Source organism: Nicotiana sylvestris, chromosome 8, assembly GCF_000393655.2.
Source record: "Nicotiana sylvestris chromosome 8, ASM39365v2, whole genome shotgun sequence".
NCBI classification, from domain to species: domain Eukaryota; kingdom Viridiplantae; phylum Streptophyta; class Magnoliopsida; order Solanales; family Solanaceae; genus Nicotiana; species Nicotiana sylvestris.
Genome location: NC_091064.1, coordinates 141,389,676 through 141,408,442, shown reverse-complemented (window position 1 = coordinate 141,408,442; position 18,767 = coordinate 141,389,676). Strand labels below are relative to the sequence as shown.

The 18,767-nt window shown below is 34.2% G+C and overlaps 2 protein-coding genes across 2 annotated transcripts; one reads left to right on the top strand and one right to left on the bottom strand.

The window, feature by feature from the left end:
* Positions 1-3,921: 3,921 nt before the first annotated feature.
* Positions 3,922-16,585, bottom strand: LOC104218540 (uncharacterized). The gene is made up of 2 exons (XM_070153296.1): positions 16,480-16,585; positions 3,922-5,325 (listed from the first exon to the last, which is right to left on the bottom strand). Exon 2 carries the CDS (start codon positions 5,294-5,296, stop codon positions 4,046-4,048), a length of 1,251 nt encoding a protein of 416 aa, XP_070009397.1. The 5' UTR covers positions 5,297-5,325; positions 16,480-16,585; the 3' UTR covers positions 3,922-4,045.
* Positions 16,586-17,380: 795 nt separating this feature from the next.
* Positions 17,381-17,839, top strand: LOC138875763 (uncharacterized). Its single transcript, XM_070154627.1, has one exon. The coding sequence runs from the start codon at positions 17,381-17,383 to the stop codon at positions 17,837-17,839; it is 459 nt and encodes a 152-aa protein (XP_070010728.1).
* Positions 17,840-18,767: the final 928 nt, after the last annotated feature.

Here is an 18,767-nt window from a genome sequence, read left to right as displayed (position 1 = left end):
AGTACTTTTTCAGAAAGGACTTTTAATTAAAATCACATTTAAAAATAAGCAGATTTTGACGGCTTGACAAACGGAATCTAAGTACCTTCACATAGTTACGAAAAAGAGGGCGTGTCATGACATAATCAATTAAATAAATGTGTCATTTTCAACAATTTAGACTTTAGATAAAAAGATGACACAATTGAATATGTATATTGATCATTATGTGACTTGGGCTTCCTCAAATAAATTTGGTTTGATTGAACTATTGGAAACTAGAAAAGTGGTGCCCCAAGAATTTAGACTTTGGATAAAAAGGTTACTTTTTAATTTTTTTCCTTTTCATTTTTATTTATTTTCTTTATAACTTATTTATTATTTCCATTATTTTCTTTTTATTTTTTATTTTATTTTATTTACTTTTTAATTTTAAAACATATTTTGCTTTGTACATTATTCATCTTTTATTCCTTTACTTTTACTTTTTGTGATTCCATGTAATGCTTGTATATTTTTATTTTCTTTATTTAGCGTAACTGTGTTATTATTCTAGTTTTTGAAACTACACCTAATATTAGAAATAATGAGTCACTAACAAACTTGGCATACAATGAGTGATGTCATTAAAGTATAATTTTATTGTTGAATGAGGTTATAAACTTATTATGTTTGCTAATATTAAGTTGTATTGGAACTTATTTTTATTATGTTGGAATTTGACATATATATGTTAAACTTTTTTTTTTTGGATTTTGATTTTGAAATTGTGTTATATTTATGGTTCCAGTTTATTTTTTTTTAGTAGTATTGGCTTGTTATTTCACATTGCATGTTGTTCATTTTTTAGTTAGAATTGATAAATTCGTTTTGTCAAACATTTGAATAATGTTATGACATTATATTTATAGATATTAATTTATTTTATCAAATATGCATTCCATGATGTTCTTAGAATACGTATGTTTTTAGTTTTTATAATTAATTAAACTAAATATTATTAATTTGAAAAATATATATTAGTTATTTTTACAATATTAGTTATAAATATATGATTACTAATTGATGTATATTAGGAAAAAAATGCATCTTAAATACCAAATCTAATATCATTTATACTTATACAAAATCATTTATAGGAATATATTTATTATATTAACTTTTAAATTTTGATAATTGCTTCATTTATAATTTAATCTAGTTATGTAATTACACTTGTGCAATCAAACAATATACTTGTAATTACACTGTAATTACATTATGACAAACAAACAAATCGTCGTAATTACTATATTGTGTAATTACTAGGCTGTGTAATTACACCAATTTCAATTACCGGGTTGTTAGGATTTGCCCTAAATTTTTAATCTATTAGGACTCTCTTTCTTGAAGGACTGGAAAAAGACTCCTAAAAAGATTAAATTTCCTTAATATGGCTTATCCTTTTCTTGGAGGACAAGTTTTGCATATCTATAAATTAAGGATCTCTACTTCTCACAAGAGGACAACAAAAAATATCTACAATGTAATCATTAAAGAGCTTTGTTTAGGGGGAGATTTTTCTCTCGATAGTTTTCTTCTTTTATATTAGTTTTATCATACGTAGATCAATTGACCAAACCATTATAAACTATTATGCTTAGTTTAGTATATTTTTCTTTTGTCGTCTGATTTATCGTCCACCAAGCTTTGTATTGTTAGTTTCCGCATGCACCATGTTATTTCGATCCCAACAAGTGGCATCAGAGCCAATGATTCAGAGTCAACGGTTGAACGAGGTTGAAGACAGATTCAATGCGTGTTTAGATCAGGACGATAATGAAGATTTATTCAACATACTACATGTGGAGATAAATTTACAATCACAATTGTATTCAAAACGCCTGCTGCTACATCTCTCTTTTTAACCCATATTTTGGCACTTTTAACCAATGCCAGTTTTAAATCATGCCTACTTGTAACGCATGAGTTCCAATTAGGGGTGGACGTTCGGTATTTCGGTTCGGTATTTAAGAATTTCGGTTCGGTATTTCGGTATTCGGTTTATCAATTATATATACCAAATACCGTACCATAATATTTCGGTACGGTTCGGTATTTCTTATTTTGGTTCGGTACTATTTCAGTACGGTTTCGGTTTAAACCAAATCTTCATTGTCTCCCCCTCCATTAACTAGCAAAATCTGGCGCCAACATTATTTTACCTTCAATTACTTTAATATTGTGCTTTCTTTTTCTTGATCCTCTAAAGTTGTTCACAGAATCTTTTGCCATTTGTTTGATACCTACATTTATGTGCTTGAGCCTTCCACAAAATATATGGTTTTAAAAAACACAATAGTAAATAACAGTAGCAGCTAGCAAGGAAAAGGTACTAAATAAAATCATGCCCCTCAAAACTTTATCAACCTTTTGAAAAACGTTAAAAAAAAAGGGGGAATCACCACTATGCAGAATTAATTTCCTGGAAACATCATAACTTAATAAACAAAATCAAAATTTTGTCGTGCAATTTGCAAAGCAACAGGAGAATCTTTTTGGAGCCTAGTGCCATTTTAGCAATTTCATTTATAGTGCTTGTACAGCAGCACTACCTCTATAAAACCCAACACAATTCAAGATTTTTATTTCAGCTATAACACAGTTTCAACATATATATAGAGAGAGCTGAGAAAATTATAATAATGAGGGTTGTAGCCACAAACTCAACCTCCATCTCTAATGGTAGTACTATGGGCTCAAATGGTAGTACTTCATTGTTGCATTGGAAATCTCCACTTCCTTACCTTTTCGGAAGTTTAGCATTAACGTTAACACTCATCGCCGTGCCACTTCTCTTCCTCGTTTGTTCCTATCGTAAACGGTCGTCTTCTACGGCAACTGACGAGGAAAAACCTGCATATTCTGATCACAAAACAAGTGCAAGTGTGGAGATGACCGAAATATTGATCTCACCTCATTAAACTATTTCGGTATTTCAGTATACCGAAATACCGAAATATCAATAATCCAATACCGTATACCGTACCGAATTACCGAAATACCGAAATTTTTGTACCGAAATAAACCGAAATACCGAAAAAACCGAAACCAAAATACCAAATTAATTCGGTTCGGTTCGGAATTCGGTTTTTCGGATTTTATGCCCACCCCTAGTTCCAATGTCAGTTTTAACTCACGCTTCTTTTTAATGCATGAGCTTCTTTTACCCCATGTTTATTCTTAACACGTGGGATCCTTTTAACCCATACTTGGGCTTCTTTTAATCAATACCAAGATTTTCAACCTTTATCGATTTTTAATCATGGCAAGCAGCAGTGATGAAGATTATGTGAAGAAGGTGAATAAACTTTGTCAAGAAAATTCAGACCAAGGGGAGATTGTTAGGATTTGCCCTGAATTTCTAATCTATTAGGACTCACTTTCTTGAAGGACTGGAAAAAGACTCCTAAAAGGATTAAATTTCCTTAATATGTCTTATCCTTTTCTTGGAGGACAAGTTTTGCATATCTATAAATTAAGGATCTCTACTTCTCACAAGAGGACAACAAAAAATATCTACAATGTAATCATTAAAGAGCTTTGTTTAGGGAGAGATTTTTCTCTCGATAGTTTTCTTCTTTTATATTAGTTTTATCATACGTAGATCAATTGACCAAACCATTATAAACTATTATGCTTAGTTTAGTATATTTTTCTTTTGTCGTCTGATTTATCGTCCACCAAGCTTTGTATTGTTAGTTTCCGTATGCACCATGTTATTTCGATCCCAACACGGATGACTTTCCAAACATACCCTAAATGAAAAAGACAACCAATCATCAAACTGTAAATGCATGACTTAATATTGGGACAAAAGACCCCTAGTTGACCTTCGGGAGCTTATAGCGTCAAAGAGTGATAATAGTAACCATGACATTTATAAGTAGCATTAAAATTAACCACCTTTTCACATTATGTATGAAAATAAATACTACAATTCCCACTTAAAGAATTTAAAGTACATAATTCCGAAAACTATAAGCACACAACAAGGGATGATTCCCAAGCTTAATAATAGAAATACTCATTTTGGTTCTTGCAAGGAGATGACAGTTTCAAAGGCACCAGCCAATGCTCTTACTTTGTTCTTCCTTTGCTCCCTAAGTTTGCTTGCAGTCTCTTCAATCACATTATTTGAAACCACAGATTCCTTATTCTTGCCTTGCACCACTTGAAGTTGAGATTTTGATGATGCCACTGTCGTTTTTTTCTCCGGCACTGCTTCAGTTTCTTCAATGTCAACTTCAACTTGCTTGGGATTTTGGCATAATTCTTCTTCTTGCACTGCTTCAGTTTCTTCTACCATAGGAGTTTCTTTTCCTTCATCTTCCTCTTTCAATTCTTGATTCTCCTCTGATGATGTATTTATAACCATTTCTTCCTTTTCCTTCTCTGTTGAATCATGTTTATTAGGCTCATTTCTGATTTTTTCTTGTTCTTCAACTTGTACTTTTTTATCTTCTGCTTCTTCATATATGAATTCTTGCTCTTCCTCAACTAAAGTTGATGATTCAGCTGCAGCCTTGATATCCTCCAATTCAGCATTGTTTATATTTCCATTATTCTCTTCATGATCATCCATGGCTGAATCATTGTCCCCTGCATCAGAATTAGAAGCCATTTCGCTATCACTCATGATCATTTCCTTTGCGCTCTCATGGATTGTTACTTCTTCATGAACTTCTTCTGGCTCTGACTGTTCACCTTGAGAATTTGTTATTATTGATGCTTTTGTATTTGAACCATTAGTACTATCATGTTTCCTTATCGTGGTTGTGGTCATGATCGTCTTCTTTTTGGTCACTGGCCTAGAATTTAGGCCAGCGCTACGTTGTTTCCCAATGGCATCCTTGCTAGTTTTCGAGAATTTATCCAAAAGGGGTTTCTGTGAAGTGGAAGTCTTGGACGATAAAGATGACGATGAACGAGGAATTCTCTCCCTAGGATTAGGGGAAATTCGAGTTTTTGGGGAGGAAGAAGGAAGTGGAGGCTTATTATCAAATGATCTTCTTCGAGTTAGAAGAGAAGATTTGTTATTATTATTGTGAATGTTGTGAAGGTCACTTGAGGAAGCAGACTTCTTGGATTGAGCAATTGTTGGTTTGAGGTAGCTGGGAATGTTATTGTTTAAGGTAGTTGTTGGATCAGCTTGTTTTCGGACAGGAGAAGTTGTCTTTGATGTGTTGGTGGTGCTTCTCTGGTTATGTATTGGAGATGGAGATGTCCCTCTCTTCTCCTTTCCAGGAGGAGCAGTGTCCCTTGACCTTGTTGCCATTGTTTTTTGCTTTTGGAAAGATTTTACACCTGCAGTTTGTTGCGAAAACAGATAAAAAGGTGAGGTGGAATTTTCAAAAAGAGTCTAAATTGTATGCACTAGTAGGAATAGTAGGAATAAGATATGTACATAACTAAGTCACTATAAGATAAGTACAAGCATGCTTGTACGATAAGCGTTATTTTAATCACCTGCACCTGCAGTATGGTGGAGGTAAACATTCATTCAGCTTTAACTAGAACGGTCGAATTGGAGTTTAGGAATGAAGTTATATTTTATTGGGACTTGGGAGCTCGAAGTGCACTTAGCGGCGAAGCTAAGAATTTATTCAAAGGTATCCAAATTTGAAAGAAGTGAAAAAAATTCTGATAAATGGTGTTCAATATATGTTATATACCTCTAAAACATAATATTTTATTTATATACACAATATAATTTTTCGACGAACTGACCACCTTTGTAACCATGTGGCTTTGCCACTGAGTGAACTAGTAGCTACATTTAAGCCCGCTATTTAAAATATATTCACAATTTACAATGCATTTAAAAATTAGCCAATTTATCTAAACTTCAGGATTAAATATCCATTGTATCCTAAATTTTTGAGCATGCTAATTTGAAATTTGGGACTAAATATCTTGAATTTTTGAATTGCTAATTTGAAATTCAACACTAAGTATCCTGAATTTTTGAATAGCTAATTTTAAATTCGGGACATAAATTTTAATTTCTCGGCACAATATTCGAACTTTAGGACACGATGTCCTGAAGTTTGAACCTCGAGGTTTAAACCTCAGGACGCTATGTTCTGAAGTTTGAGCATTGACTAATCTTTAAATACATAGTAAATTGTGAATATATTTAAACCAATATGCTTAAAAGTGACTATACTTTATCATCTCCACCGCTAAAACCGAACATAGTGGGCTTCCCAATCGAATCCAAGTTAGTCAAGCTAGTGAGGTTCAAACTTCAGTATGTTGTGTTATGAAGTTGGAGCAAGTTGGCCAATCTTTAAGTACATTATAAATTTTGTATATATTTTAAACAACATGCTTAAAAATGACTACCTGACCGCTAAAAACCAGCACAGTGGGCTTTCCGGCCGAATTCAAGTTAGTCAAGCTAGTGCATTCCAAAATCGGATGGTTAAAAAAATATAATCATTACTTCCTCCATTTCATTTATATGAAGACGTTTGACTAAATATAGAATTTAAGAGATAAAGAAAGTTTTTAATACATACCAAAAGTACTGTTACAATTTGTAATCTATGTCATAATATTCTTATAGTTGAACATGTTATTATGGTAACTGAGAAGTCAAAAGTTAAAACTACATAAAAATAATACTCTCTCCGTTCCAGTTTACGTGAACCTATTTTCTTTTTGGTCCGTTCCAAAAAGAATGAACCCTTTCTAAATTTGGAAACAATTTAGCTTAAACTTACAATTCTACCCTTAATGAGAAGCTTTTACAACCACACAAATATTTTGGGCCCCTTTTTGACTTGTTTAGGACCACAAATTCCAAAAATCTTCATTTTTTCTTAAACTTTTTGCTCAGTCAAACAAGTTCACATAAATTGAAACGGAGGGAGTAGTTAATTAACATGATATCACAAGGGTAAAACACCTTTGCGTTATCAGTATATATTGAGTATGGCCGTTCTTACTGTCCAAGCAACTAATATCACGTTTAAGTGCATTAAAAAGTCAAATTTCTTTCATTACTTTTCTATATAAAGCACCACAAATTATGTACGTACTAGTAAATTTGTCCGCGCTTCGTGCGGTTAAATTATTGATATATTCCTTTTTGAAAATAACTGAATAAAAACAATGCTATTGAAATAGCCATGTTATTATAGAAATTATTTTTATCTAACAAACAGTTAAGTCAAAAATTATTCTTGGTCTACTTCTTTGAATCAAAATTCTATGCATTTCTAGTTAAAAGGGACAGTTGCAGAAATTTAAACATAACCCTCCCATCTCACTTTTGTTGTTAAGATTTCTAGTATTTCTAAAAACTTCTATTCGATTTTATATATTTTATAAAGGAAAAGCAAAAAGAATGCTTTTCATTTGATCGTATTCTCATTATCTCCTTGATAATTTTTAAATTTCCTTTTTCCTTTTTTGATATTTTTTCTCTTTATCAGGCCTTACTTTCCTTATATTTTTCATATTTTTTCTTGATAATAATCCTTTCACTTCCATATGTATATTCATTCAAAATACTATTTATCGATTCCTATCCTTCCTCACTCTCTTTTTCATTTCTTTACCTTTTCTAATCCTCTTATTTTATTCTTTTCTTTATCATATTCATGTCTTTCTATTCCTGGAAACAGCCTCTCTACCCTTCGGGATAGGGGTAAGGTTTGCGTACATATTACCCTCCCCAGACCCCACTTGTGGGATTATACTGGATCGTTGTTGTTGTCGTTGTTGTATTCATGTCTTTCTATTCTTCTGTAAATTAGGAACTACTATTATCCTTCCCAAATATAATCAACTCAATTCTCATTTTTACTTCTACCGATCTTATGAAAAATTACAAAACTCGACTTCTTCCCTCTTGATTAACTTTTCATCGCAATGTTCACAATTTTTGTGATACATTAAGAGATCCAATAGTCATTTCTTCAATAATCTTAGTTATAATTCTTTATCTTTCTCTTCTTTCACTGACATCTCTTTTTTAATTTATAAAAATCACATGCTAATAAAATGCATAATTGAATGCTCGAATATTTCTCAAGTGTTATTTTCTTTTTCTTTGTTCTTCTTTTCTTTTCTTTCTCATTTTTTTCAAAACCTCAAGCAAATGAGAAATTGTTATCCTTTCTTGAATAATCAAATTAATTACCTTTTTTTTTACTAATCTTACAAAAGTTCTAAAAATCAATCTTGATTAATCACTTATGGCACTACAACACGCCTATCTTATATATTAATAGAGAGGAGTCAAGAAATATATATATATTTTGAAGAAATTGGCGAGATAGTCTCTTTAAAACTGTCAAAGTGCCACCAAAAGGTACCATAACACAAATCATGTCATTTATTTTCGGATGAGAAAAATAATCTTATTGTCGCAAATTATCATTTGTTTTGAGCATTTTGTAGTCATACTTTATCAATTCTTTCTAAAATAATGAAAAAATATTAAAAAATTCAACGTAAATCTATCATAATCATTCCTAAATATTTTTAAATAAGTATAGCATTTTACTGCAAGACAAAAAAGCAAATTTATTACTTATTACATGTATATTCATACTATAACTATAAGCAACATACTAAACGAGTAATAATAATGGTAGTGTACTTATCAAGGTTAAAGTTGAATACCTACAATATTATCCACAAATAATACGATATGTTCTTTTCTTCCTCACTTCCTAAATAATTTACTTGCAGAAGTTTCCTTTGTGTATGGATATTTCTGCTCTCTAGCAAGGTAGGATCGAATGGTACCGCAAGCAACACGGTTGATAATTCTCCAATCTTCTTCTCCAATAACATCTGGTTTCTTTTCTTCAATGGCCAGATCTAGCCCTTGTTGAAAAAGGACATCTAGAACCTCGCCTTGCCACATCCCAAAATGTCCGGACCCGTCAAAAATTTCTACCGCAAATTTCGCATTTGACACAATTCTTGTCATAAGCGAAGATGCCAATGATGACGTATTGTTGACACTTGATGTAGATTCTTCTTGTTTATTGTCCCCCATATTTGACACAAATATTATTTAATAGCTGACGACACAAATCAAGATTATTTCCTTTCTGATGTAGAAGATCAGACTAAGCTGCAACTACAGAGCATACTCAGACAGAACCTTGACTCAGTTACCAAGATAAATCTTTTCTGATGTGGAAGATCAGACTATGCTGCAACCACAGAGCATACTTAGACAGTACCTTGGCTCTGATACCAATTGTTGCGGAAGCCAAATGTATATAGTGTGAATAAGTCACAACTACTATACCAAAAATTATGACAGCCACCAAATAATAAATAAGACAATAAAACAATAATAAAGGGAACACCAGAATTTACGAGGTTCGGCTAATTTTGCCTACTCCTCGGACACAACCAATATTTTATTTCACTCCAAAAATACAAGTGAAATAATACTAAAGAGAGAAGATACAAATGCCTTAAACAGATGAGAAGGCAAATGAGAGGTGTGTTTCAATCCTAAACATTAGGCCTTCTTTTATAGGGGAAAAATCCCCCCAAACTTAACTCCCAACCAATGTGGGACTTTGGCATTTTGCCAAACTTCAACAAATCTCCACCTTGGCAAAATTCCACATTTTCAATTCTCTCTCAATAACAAATTTTGGTTGTGTCTTCATCTTCAATCTTCAGTGTTCAACAATGTTGATCAAATCCAAACAATGTTGAAACTTGACCGCAGTCACCACCTTTGTCAGCATATCAGCAGGATTCTCTGTAGTATGAATTTTCTTCACCGTGACTCCACCTTCTTCTATGATTTCGCGTACGAAATGATACCGAACATCAATGTGCTTCGTCCTTGCATGATAAACTTGGTTCTTCGCTAATTGAATAGCACTTTGACTATCACAAAAAATTGTGATACCTTTTTGTTCAACACCAAGCTCCTTTAGCAATCCTTGAAGCCAAATTGCCTCTTTCACAGCATCTGTAATAGCCATGTATTCTGCCTCTGTTGTAGACAAAGCAACTGTTGACTGCAAAGTAGACTTCCAACTAACTGGTGCCTTTGCAAAAGTAAACACATAACCAGTAGTTGATCTTCGTTTGTCCATATCACCCGCAAAATCTGAGTCACAATATCCAACTACAGACTGATTGTCTTCCTGCTCAAAAACTAACCCGACATCTACAGTATTATGAATATACCGTAGAATCCACTTCACAGCTTGCCAATGCTCCTTCCCTGGATTGTGCATATATCTGCTAATAACTCCAACAGCTTGTGAAATGTCAGGCCTTGTGCAAACCATTGCATACATCAAGCTACCAACAACATTTGCGTATGGTACCTTTGACATATACTCTCGTTCAGCTTCATCCATTGGCGACATAGTAGTACTTAGCTTAAAATGGGAAGCAAGTGGAGTACTAACTGGCTTAGTCTTGTCATCTATGCCAAAACGTTGAAGTACTCTCTTCAAATATTCCTTTTGAGATAAACAGAGTTTCTTTGAACGTCTATCTCTAATTATCTCCATGCCAAGAATTTTCTTTGCCTCACCCAAATCCTTCATCTCGAACTCCTTCTTCAGTTGAATCTTCAACTTATCAATTTCTTCCAAATTCTTGGAAGCTATCAACATATCATCAACATATAGGAGAAGATATACAAAAGAACCATCTTTAAGCTTGTGCAAATACACACAATGATCGTATTTGCTTCTCTTGTACCCTTGCCGCAACATAAACTCGTCAAATCGCTTGTACCATTGTCTAGAAGATTGTTTCAATCCGTACAACGATTTTTCAAGTTTGCACACCATATTTTCTTTTCCAGCAACTTTGAATCCTTCTGGCTGAGTCATGTAGATTTCCTCCTCCAAGTTTCCATGTAAAAACGCAGTTTTTACATCCATCTGAACTAGTTCCAAATCCAATTGTGCTACCAAAGCCAACATAATTCTAATGGAGGAATGTTTTACAACTGGAGAAAACACTTCATTGTAATCAATTCCCTCCTTTTGAGCATATCCTTTGGCCACCAATCTTGCTTTGTAGCGAACATCTACTTGGTTAGGAAATCCTTCCTTCTTTGCAAATACCCATTTGCACCCAATTGCTTTCTTTCCCTTCGGGAGATTGGCCAATCTCCATGTATGATTCTGATGAAGGGACTGTATTTCATCATTCATGGCAATCCTCCACTTATCTTCTTCTGAACTTTGGACAGCGTCTTTATAAGTAGTAGGAACATCATCAGCTACAATTGAGGTTGCACAAGCAACCGTCTCTATGAGACGAACAGGTTTCGTTATTGTTCTTTTTGGCCTGCTGGTTGCTATTGATTCAAGTTGTTGTTGAGATTCCTGAGTTGGAATCTCCTCTACTGGCTCTCCTTCCAGAGGGTAATCTTCATTTGTTTCCTCCTCTGCTTCTTGTGTAGGAAAAATAAATTTTCCCTCAAACTCCACCTGCTTAGAAGCACCTTCATTTTGTTTGGTATCTTCTGTTACCTTATTTACCATAGCAAATTCATCAAAGGTAACATCTCTGCTGAATATTACTTTCTTTGTCATAGGACACCATAAGCGATATCCTTTGACTCCAGAAGTAATTCCCATAAAAATAGCCTTCTTTGCCCTTGGATCCAATTTTGACTCTGTCACATGATAATATGCAGTTGAGCCAAACACGTGCAAAGAGTTATAATCTACAGCAGGTTTTCCGTACCATTTTTCAAATGGTGTTTTGCCATCAATAGCAGCAGATGGTAGACGATTAATGAGGTGGCATGCATATGTAATTGCCTCAGCCCAAAATTCTTTGCCCAAGCCAGCATTGGACAACATACACCGTACCTTCTCCAGCAAGGTCCGGTTCATACGTTCTGCCACTCCATTCTGTTGTGGTGTATGTCTAACAGTGAAGTGTCGGATGATGCCATCATTTTCACAGACCTTATTGAAATGATCATTTTTGTATTCACCTCCATTGTCTGTGCGAATACACTTGATTCTCCTGCCTGTCTGATTCTCCACCATCGTCTTCCATTTGAGAAAAATTCCCAACACTTCATCTTTGCTCTTCATTGTATACACCCATACTCTTCGGGAAAAATCATCAACAAAGGTTACAAAATAGTGCTTCCCACCCAATGAAGGTGTTTTGGAAGGACCCCAAACATCAGAGTGTACATAATCCAAAATGCCTTTAGTATTATGGATCGCTGTACCAAATTTAACCCTTGTCTGTTTCCCTTTAACACAATGCTCACAAAACTCCAAGTTGCAAGCCTTTACTCCTTTTAACAATCCTTGATCTGATAGAGTTTTCAAGGATTTTCCTCCAGCATGTCCCAAGCGCATGTGCCATAGCTTGGTTGCTTCTGCCTCTTTGTCGTCACTGGATGTTACTGTCGCTGTCCCAATAACTGTACTGCCACGATAGCGGTACATATTATTATTCTTCCGATTAGCCTTCATTACCACTAGTGCACCGGAGCATACTCTCATCACTCCATTTTCTGCAATGATTTTGAACCCTTTTGATTCTAGGGCTCCCACAGAGATGAGATTCTTCTTTAAATCCGGTACATATCGAACATCTATCAATGTTCTGATCATTCCATCATGGTTCCTTAATCGTATTGAACCAATGCCATATGAGGTAAGAGGGCTGTTATCCGCTGTGTGGATGACTCCATATTCTCCTTCTTGAAATTCCACGAACCAGTCCCTGTTGGGACACATATGATAGCTACAAGCCGAGTCCATCAACCATATGTCTGATGATGTTGATGACTCTGTTGTAACTAATGAGAAGTCTGAATCATCACAATCAGCTACATTTGAATCCATAATAGCCTTTCCATTGTTATGTTTGGCCTTATTCTTCAACTTCGGACAGTCTTTCTTCCAGTGCCCTTTTTCTCGACAAAAGGCACATTCATCTTTGCTGGGTCTGGATCTTGACTTGGATCTTCCCTTCTTTGTCCTCGTTTGATTTTGAGGACGACCCCTCACAAACAGTGCTTCTCCTTCTCCGCCCTTCTGTTTTTCTCGCTTTCTTTGTTCATAGCTGTACAAAGCTGAACAAACTTCTCTGAGAGAAATTTCGTCATTTCCATGGAGTAGAGTAGTTTCAAGGTGCTCGTACTCATCAGGAAGTGACGCCAACAACATTAAGGCCAAGTCACCATCATCATAAGTTGTATCCATATTTTGCAAATCTGTGACCAACTTATTGAAACTGGTGATATGTTCATTCATCGTGGTACCAGGAACATAGGTGAAGTGAAACAGTCTCTTCTTCATGTACAATTTATTTTGACTGTTTTTCTTCAAAAATTTATCCTCCAGTGCTTTCCATAATTTACTTGCAGAAGTTTCCTTTGTGTATGGATATTTCTGCTCTCTAGCAAGGTAGGATCGAATGGTACCGCAAGCAACACGGTTGATAATTCTCCAATCTTCTTCTCCAATAACATCTGGTTTCTTTTCTTCAATGGCCAGATCTAGCCCTTGTTGAAAAAGGACATCTAGAACCTCGCCTTGCCACATCCCAAAATGTCCGGACCCGTCAAAAATTTCTACCGCAAATTTCGCATTTGACACAATTCTTGTCATAAGCGAAGATGCCAATGATGACGTATTGTTGACACTTGATGTAGATTCTTCTTGTTTATTGTCCCCCATATTTGACACAAATATTATTTAATAGCTGACGACACAAATCAAGATTATTTCCTTTCTGATGTAGAAGATCAGACTAAGCTGCAACTACAGAGCATACTCAGACAGAACCTTGACTCAGTTACCAAGATAAATCTTTTCTGATGTGGAAGATCAGACTATGCTGCAACCACAGAGCATACTTAGACAGTACCTTGGCTCTGATACCAATTGTTGCGGAAGCCAAATGTATATAGTGTGAATAAGTCACAACTACTATACCAAAAATTATGACAGCCACCAAATAATAAATAAGACAATAAAACAATAATAAAGGGAACACCAGAATTTACGAGGTTCGGCTAATTTTGCCTACTCCTCGGACACAACCAATATTTTATTTCACTCCAAAAATACAAGTGAAATAATACTAAAGAGAGAAGATACAAATGCCTTAAACAGATGAGAAGGCAAATGAGAGGTGTGTTTCAATCCTAAACATTAGGCCTTCTTTTATAGGGGAAAAATCCCCCCAAACTTAACTCCCAACCAATGTGGGACTTTGGCATTTTGCCAAACTTCAACAAAATCAACTAAATATTTAGGAATTCTTTGAGATCTTATATGAACTGGTGGTATGCATAATGGAACCCTTTATGGACGAAGGGAAGTTATATGTGGTATAAATGGTAACGGTTAAGTGAGAAAACGATTATGAACAGAGAGTGGCTAATTAAATGGACTAAAAGGCGCAAGTTTTGGTTTTTATGCCATTAAAACATGATGTTTGCTTAATTTAGTAATGATAGAGCAATTTCCAATTACTAACAATTTAATTTAAATGAAAAGAATGAAAGGGAAAAGGCAAAAAAAAAATGAGAAAAAAGATAAATAGGATCCTTGGCTAAAGAGAGGTGCCAAGTCACCTTTTTAATTCTCTCCTTTATATATATAGATATATAGATTAGAGAATAAGAACTTTTCTTAAGGTATAGATTTGTATATATTGCAGCCTAAATTCGAAATTGAACTTTATGTGTAAACAAATACGTGGGAATGTAAGAATAAAGAGAATCACACTACAATTAAAAGAGCAAAACGTATATGGCTCTGCCCTCTCATTTTATTAAGAAATTCAGCTTTCTTTATTAGTTTAAGGGCGGAAGGTTTTCTTTCAAACTTTGCCAATGGATTGCGTATATCACCTAGCAGCTCAAGCGATGACACTATTTTCACTAAGAAAAGGAGAGATAAGTTATTTATGATGTTAACTAAAGAATATTAACTCCTTAACCTTTCGAGGTTGGAAAATAACACTCCCGAGAATAAAACCCCTTTGACCAAACACTAATTCCTCAAAGATAAATTTGAAACTCTAGAGAAAAAGGTCCCACAAAACACAAATTATTTTTGGTACTTAGAACATCTCATAATCCATAATAGGGGTATTACTAAGGGTTGTTTCTTACCTTTTGAATAGTTTACAACTATTATCACCTTTTTTATGAACATAATGTCCAGATCAATTTGTGCACATCTCAGTTAATTCTACGGAGACAACCATCATTTCATTTTGCTTGTTGACTTTAGATGCACTGTCGTTTTCCACCCCATTATATTAGTGAATGGAGTATTCAATAGGGTTGTTCATTCGGATCGGATATCCGAAATTCGAACCGATCCATTCAATTTTGAATTTCGAATTGGATCGGATTTCGTATTATGTTTATTAAAATTTCGGATTTCGGATCGGATTTCGGATTAGTATATTTTAATCCAATCCAATCCGAAATTATTAGGACATGTATAAATACTACACTTTAATTTACATCAACCTCCAAGTTATTACCTTTACAATTGCTTTGCTAGATTTAGCTATATTGGCATCATAGTACTCTCATAATTGCATAAACATGAATTTTTTTTAATGTGTTGCCTCTTTTACAAAGAAAATATACATATTAGTTTAACTTTGAGGCATAATAATACGATCCGATATCCGATCCGATCCAAACTTTAAAATCCGATCCGATCCGATATAATTCGGATCGGATTCGGATTGTATTTTCTAGAATCCGAAATCCGAAATTCGAATCCGAAATATATTAAATCCGATCCGTGCACAGCCCTAGTATTCAACATGTGAATGAAGTATTTTTTCCAAACCTCAAAAAATTAAAGGGGTTCGCTACGCCAAAAAAAAGAAAAAGAAAAAAGAATTCTTATATCAAATATAATTCTTTTCCATTCTTTCTCTTTTTTTTCCCCAATTCATAACATGACTCGTGAGAAGAAACTTTGCACGTACTTTAGTCCCAACCAAATTTACAAAAGAGGACAACTACTTCTCTGACCAAATTTCCAGCCAAATTCACTTGTGCACATTACAAATATAGGTATCAAGTTCAGCACACTGGAAATACACTTTAAATTAAATATCAATATTCTCAATAATTGATGGCGAAAAGATTTTTATTAAATATTCCTTTTTCTCATCCTAATTAAACCATTTCCTTTTTATTCATCTACCGCTGAGGTGAATACTTTTCCGAAAAGGCTGTTTCCAAAATGTAGATTAGCCATTCCCACCACTAACCAACCCATAAATGAAAAATGTAAAGATATAAAATCAATTTTCTTTTAAGACATACACTTTCAAGAAAAGTTGTATGAATTAAAGAATGTAAAAGACGATTCATCTTAGTGTTCATATCTAAAGCAATATCACAAATTTTTGAAACAAAATGCATAAATTCCAAAAACAAGGAGAGGGAGGAAATTAAAGGAGAAACTGAAAGATAAGAGGAAAGCGCACCTTTTTTAATGAAAGGAGATTATGAAAATCCCTCATCATTAGAGATAGTTGATTGTTAGGGAAGAAAATAAATTAGGTATTTAGGAGCAAAGGAGCTTAAAAGAAGGAAGAAAAGGAAAGCAAAATATTGATTTGAAAAAAATTACAGCATTTTTGGTATTTTGGTTGTTATATTTCACGCGTAAATTATGGACATCCCAAGGTTGTGAGAAACACATAAAGCACAGAGATGGGATCCTATCCAGATAAGAGACAATACAGTATTGAATTGTTTTGGTTTGATCATTTCAAAAAGTGTTATGAATACAATTCTATTTACAGTGAATGTCTATCTTGTAGAGAGTTTTACTTTGTGGCTAAGTCATTTTTCCCCTATAAATAGAAGGGTCTTACCCCATTGTAAATCATCCCAAAATTCAATAAGAATTTCCTCTCTTTCTTTCTCTGCAATATTGTTCTTCTACTTTTATTGTTTTATCACACGTTATCAGCACGAGACTCTACCGTCTCAAGAAGATTAAGGTACAACTTTTCTCCTCTTTTAATTATGACTGATATTATGAAAAGAAAGTTCGTTGCCCTTGAAATTTCGGGCAAGAACTATATGACATGGGTGTTGGATGCTGAAATCCATTTAGATGCAATGAGTCTTGGAGACGCCATTAAATACAAAACTAAAGCATCCACCCAAGACTGTGCTAAAGCCTTGATTTTCTTGCGCCATCACCTTGATGAAGGGTTGAAAATAGAATATCTCACAGTCAAAGATCCACTTGTTTTGTGGAATGACTTAAAGGAAAGATATGACAACTTAAAGTTGGTCACTCTTCCACAAGCACGATATGATTGGGCTAATCTGAGGCTCCACGACTTTAAGTCTGTTTCTGAATATAATTCTGCGATGTTCAGAATTACTTCTAAATTGAAACTCTGTGGAGATACTATCACTGATTATGATATGCTTGAAAAAACGTTCACAACGTTTCATGCCTCCAATATGGTCTTGCAACAGCAATATAGAGAGAAAAGTTTCAAAAAGTACTCTGAGTTGATTTATCTTCTCCGTGTGGCTGAGCGAAACAATGACTTGCTCATGAGAAATCACGAAAATCGGCTCACTGGGTCTATATCATTGCCTGAAGTGGATGAGGTGTATTCCCATTATGCTAAGCGTAGAAAAGGCCGTGGCCCTATTCGTGGTCGTGGCCGTGGGCGTGGCCGTGGACAAGGAAGAAATTTTCCTAGTGCTGATCAGCTCCCAAAGAAAAATAACCACCAAAAGTGGAAAGGGAAAGATGAGAAACCAAAGGCAAATGGTTCAAAAACCGAATGTTATCGTTGCAGTGGAAAAGGCCATTGAGCAAATATTTGTCGTGTACCAAGATATTTGGTTGAGCTTTATCAAGCATCTCTAAAGAACAAAGGCCCTGAAGCTAATTTTGCCTCGACAATGATTTTGACATCACCCACTTGGATGTGGCAGACTTCTTTGAGTGCCCTGATGGGAAAATAGATCACTTGATCGGTGATGAATCCGTGGTTAAAGATAATTGAGTAGTTTAATTTTTATTTTTCCTATTCGTAGTAGCTAGTGAATAAATATCATGTAATCATAATTTTTTTTACATGAGTAGTAGTCATTAGTATTATTTATTTTATAAAATAGTGTTAGTTCATTTTGATTAAATATAATTTTATGGGATAGTATCAGTTCGCTTTAAAATAATGTTTCGGCTTGCTCAGTCTTCTCAAAACAAAGTATCCAAATTGATCAGTTTGCTTAATATCCGTTTTAAAACAATGTGTGTTAAATCACGTTACATGTAAAACTTACATTATTCATACTTCATTACATAATCTGTTATGATCCCTTGTTACTTTATCCTTACGTGTTCGTACTTCCGAGAACATACAGTTATGGTTTGCGAATGTTTATATTTTATACATTTATTATAACAACAAAATGATACTTCAAGTTACTAGTTTTGTACCAACAAATAAAGAAAAAAATGTGTTGTTATTCGTACTAATGTTTATCGTATATTTTTTTTTGTATGTCAAACAATGGGAAGCAAATATGGATATCTCACAAAACAAACTTCGATCAAAGTTCAATTGTAAAAATATTTGTTTAATTGATTCATGTACGGCACATACAATATTCAAAGAGAAGAAATATTTCTCTCATTTAAATATGTGTAAGGCAGATGTTACTACAATTTCTGGTAGTAGTAAATTAATTGAAGGCTCTGGAAGAGCTACTATAACTCTGCCTAAGGGAACAATAC

Excerpts from the sequence above, each read along its gene's own strand:
- LOC138875763 (XM_070154627.1), top strand. The coding sequence starts at position 17,381 with ATGTTCAGAATTACTTCTAAATTGAAACTCTGTGGAGATACTATCACT.
- LOC104218540 (XM_070153296.1), bottom strand. The coding sequence starts at position 5,296 with ATGGCAACAAGGTCAAGGGACACTGCTCCTCCTGGAAAGGAGAAGAGA.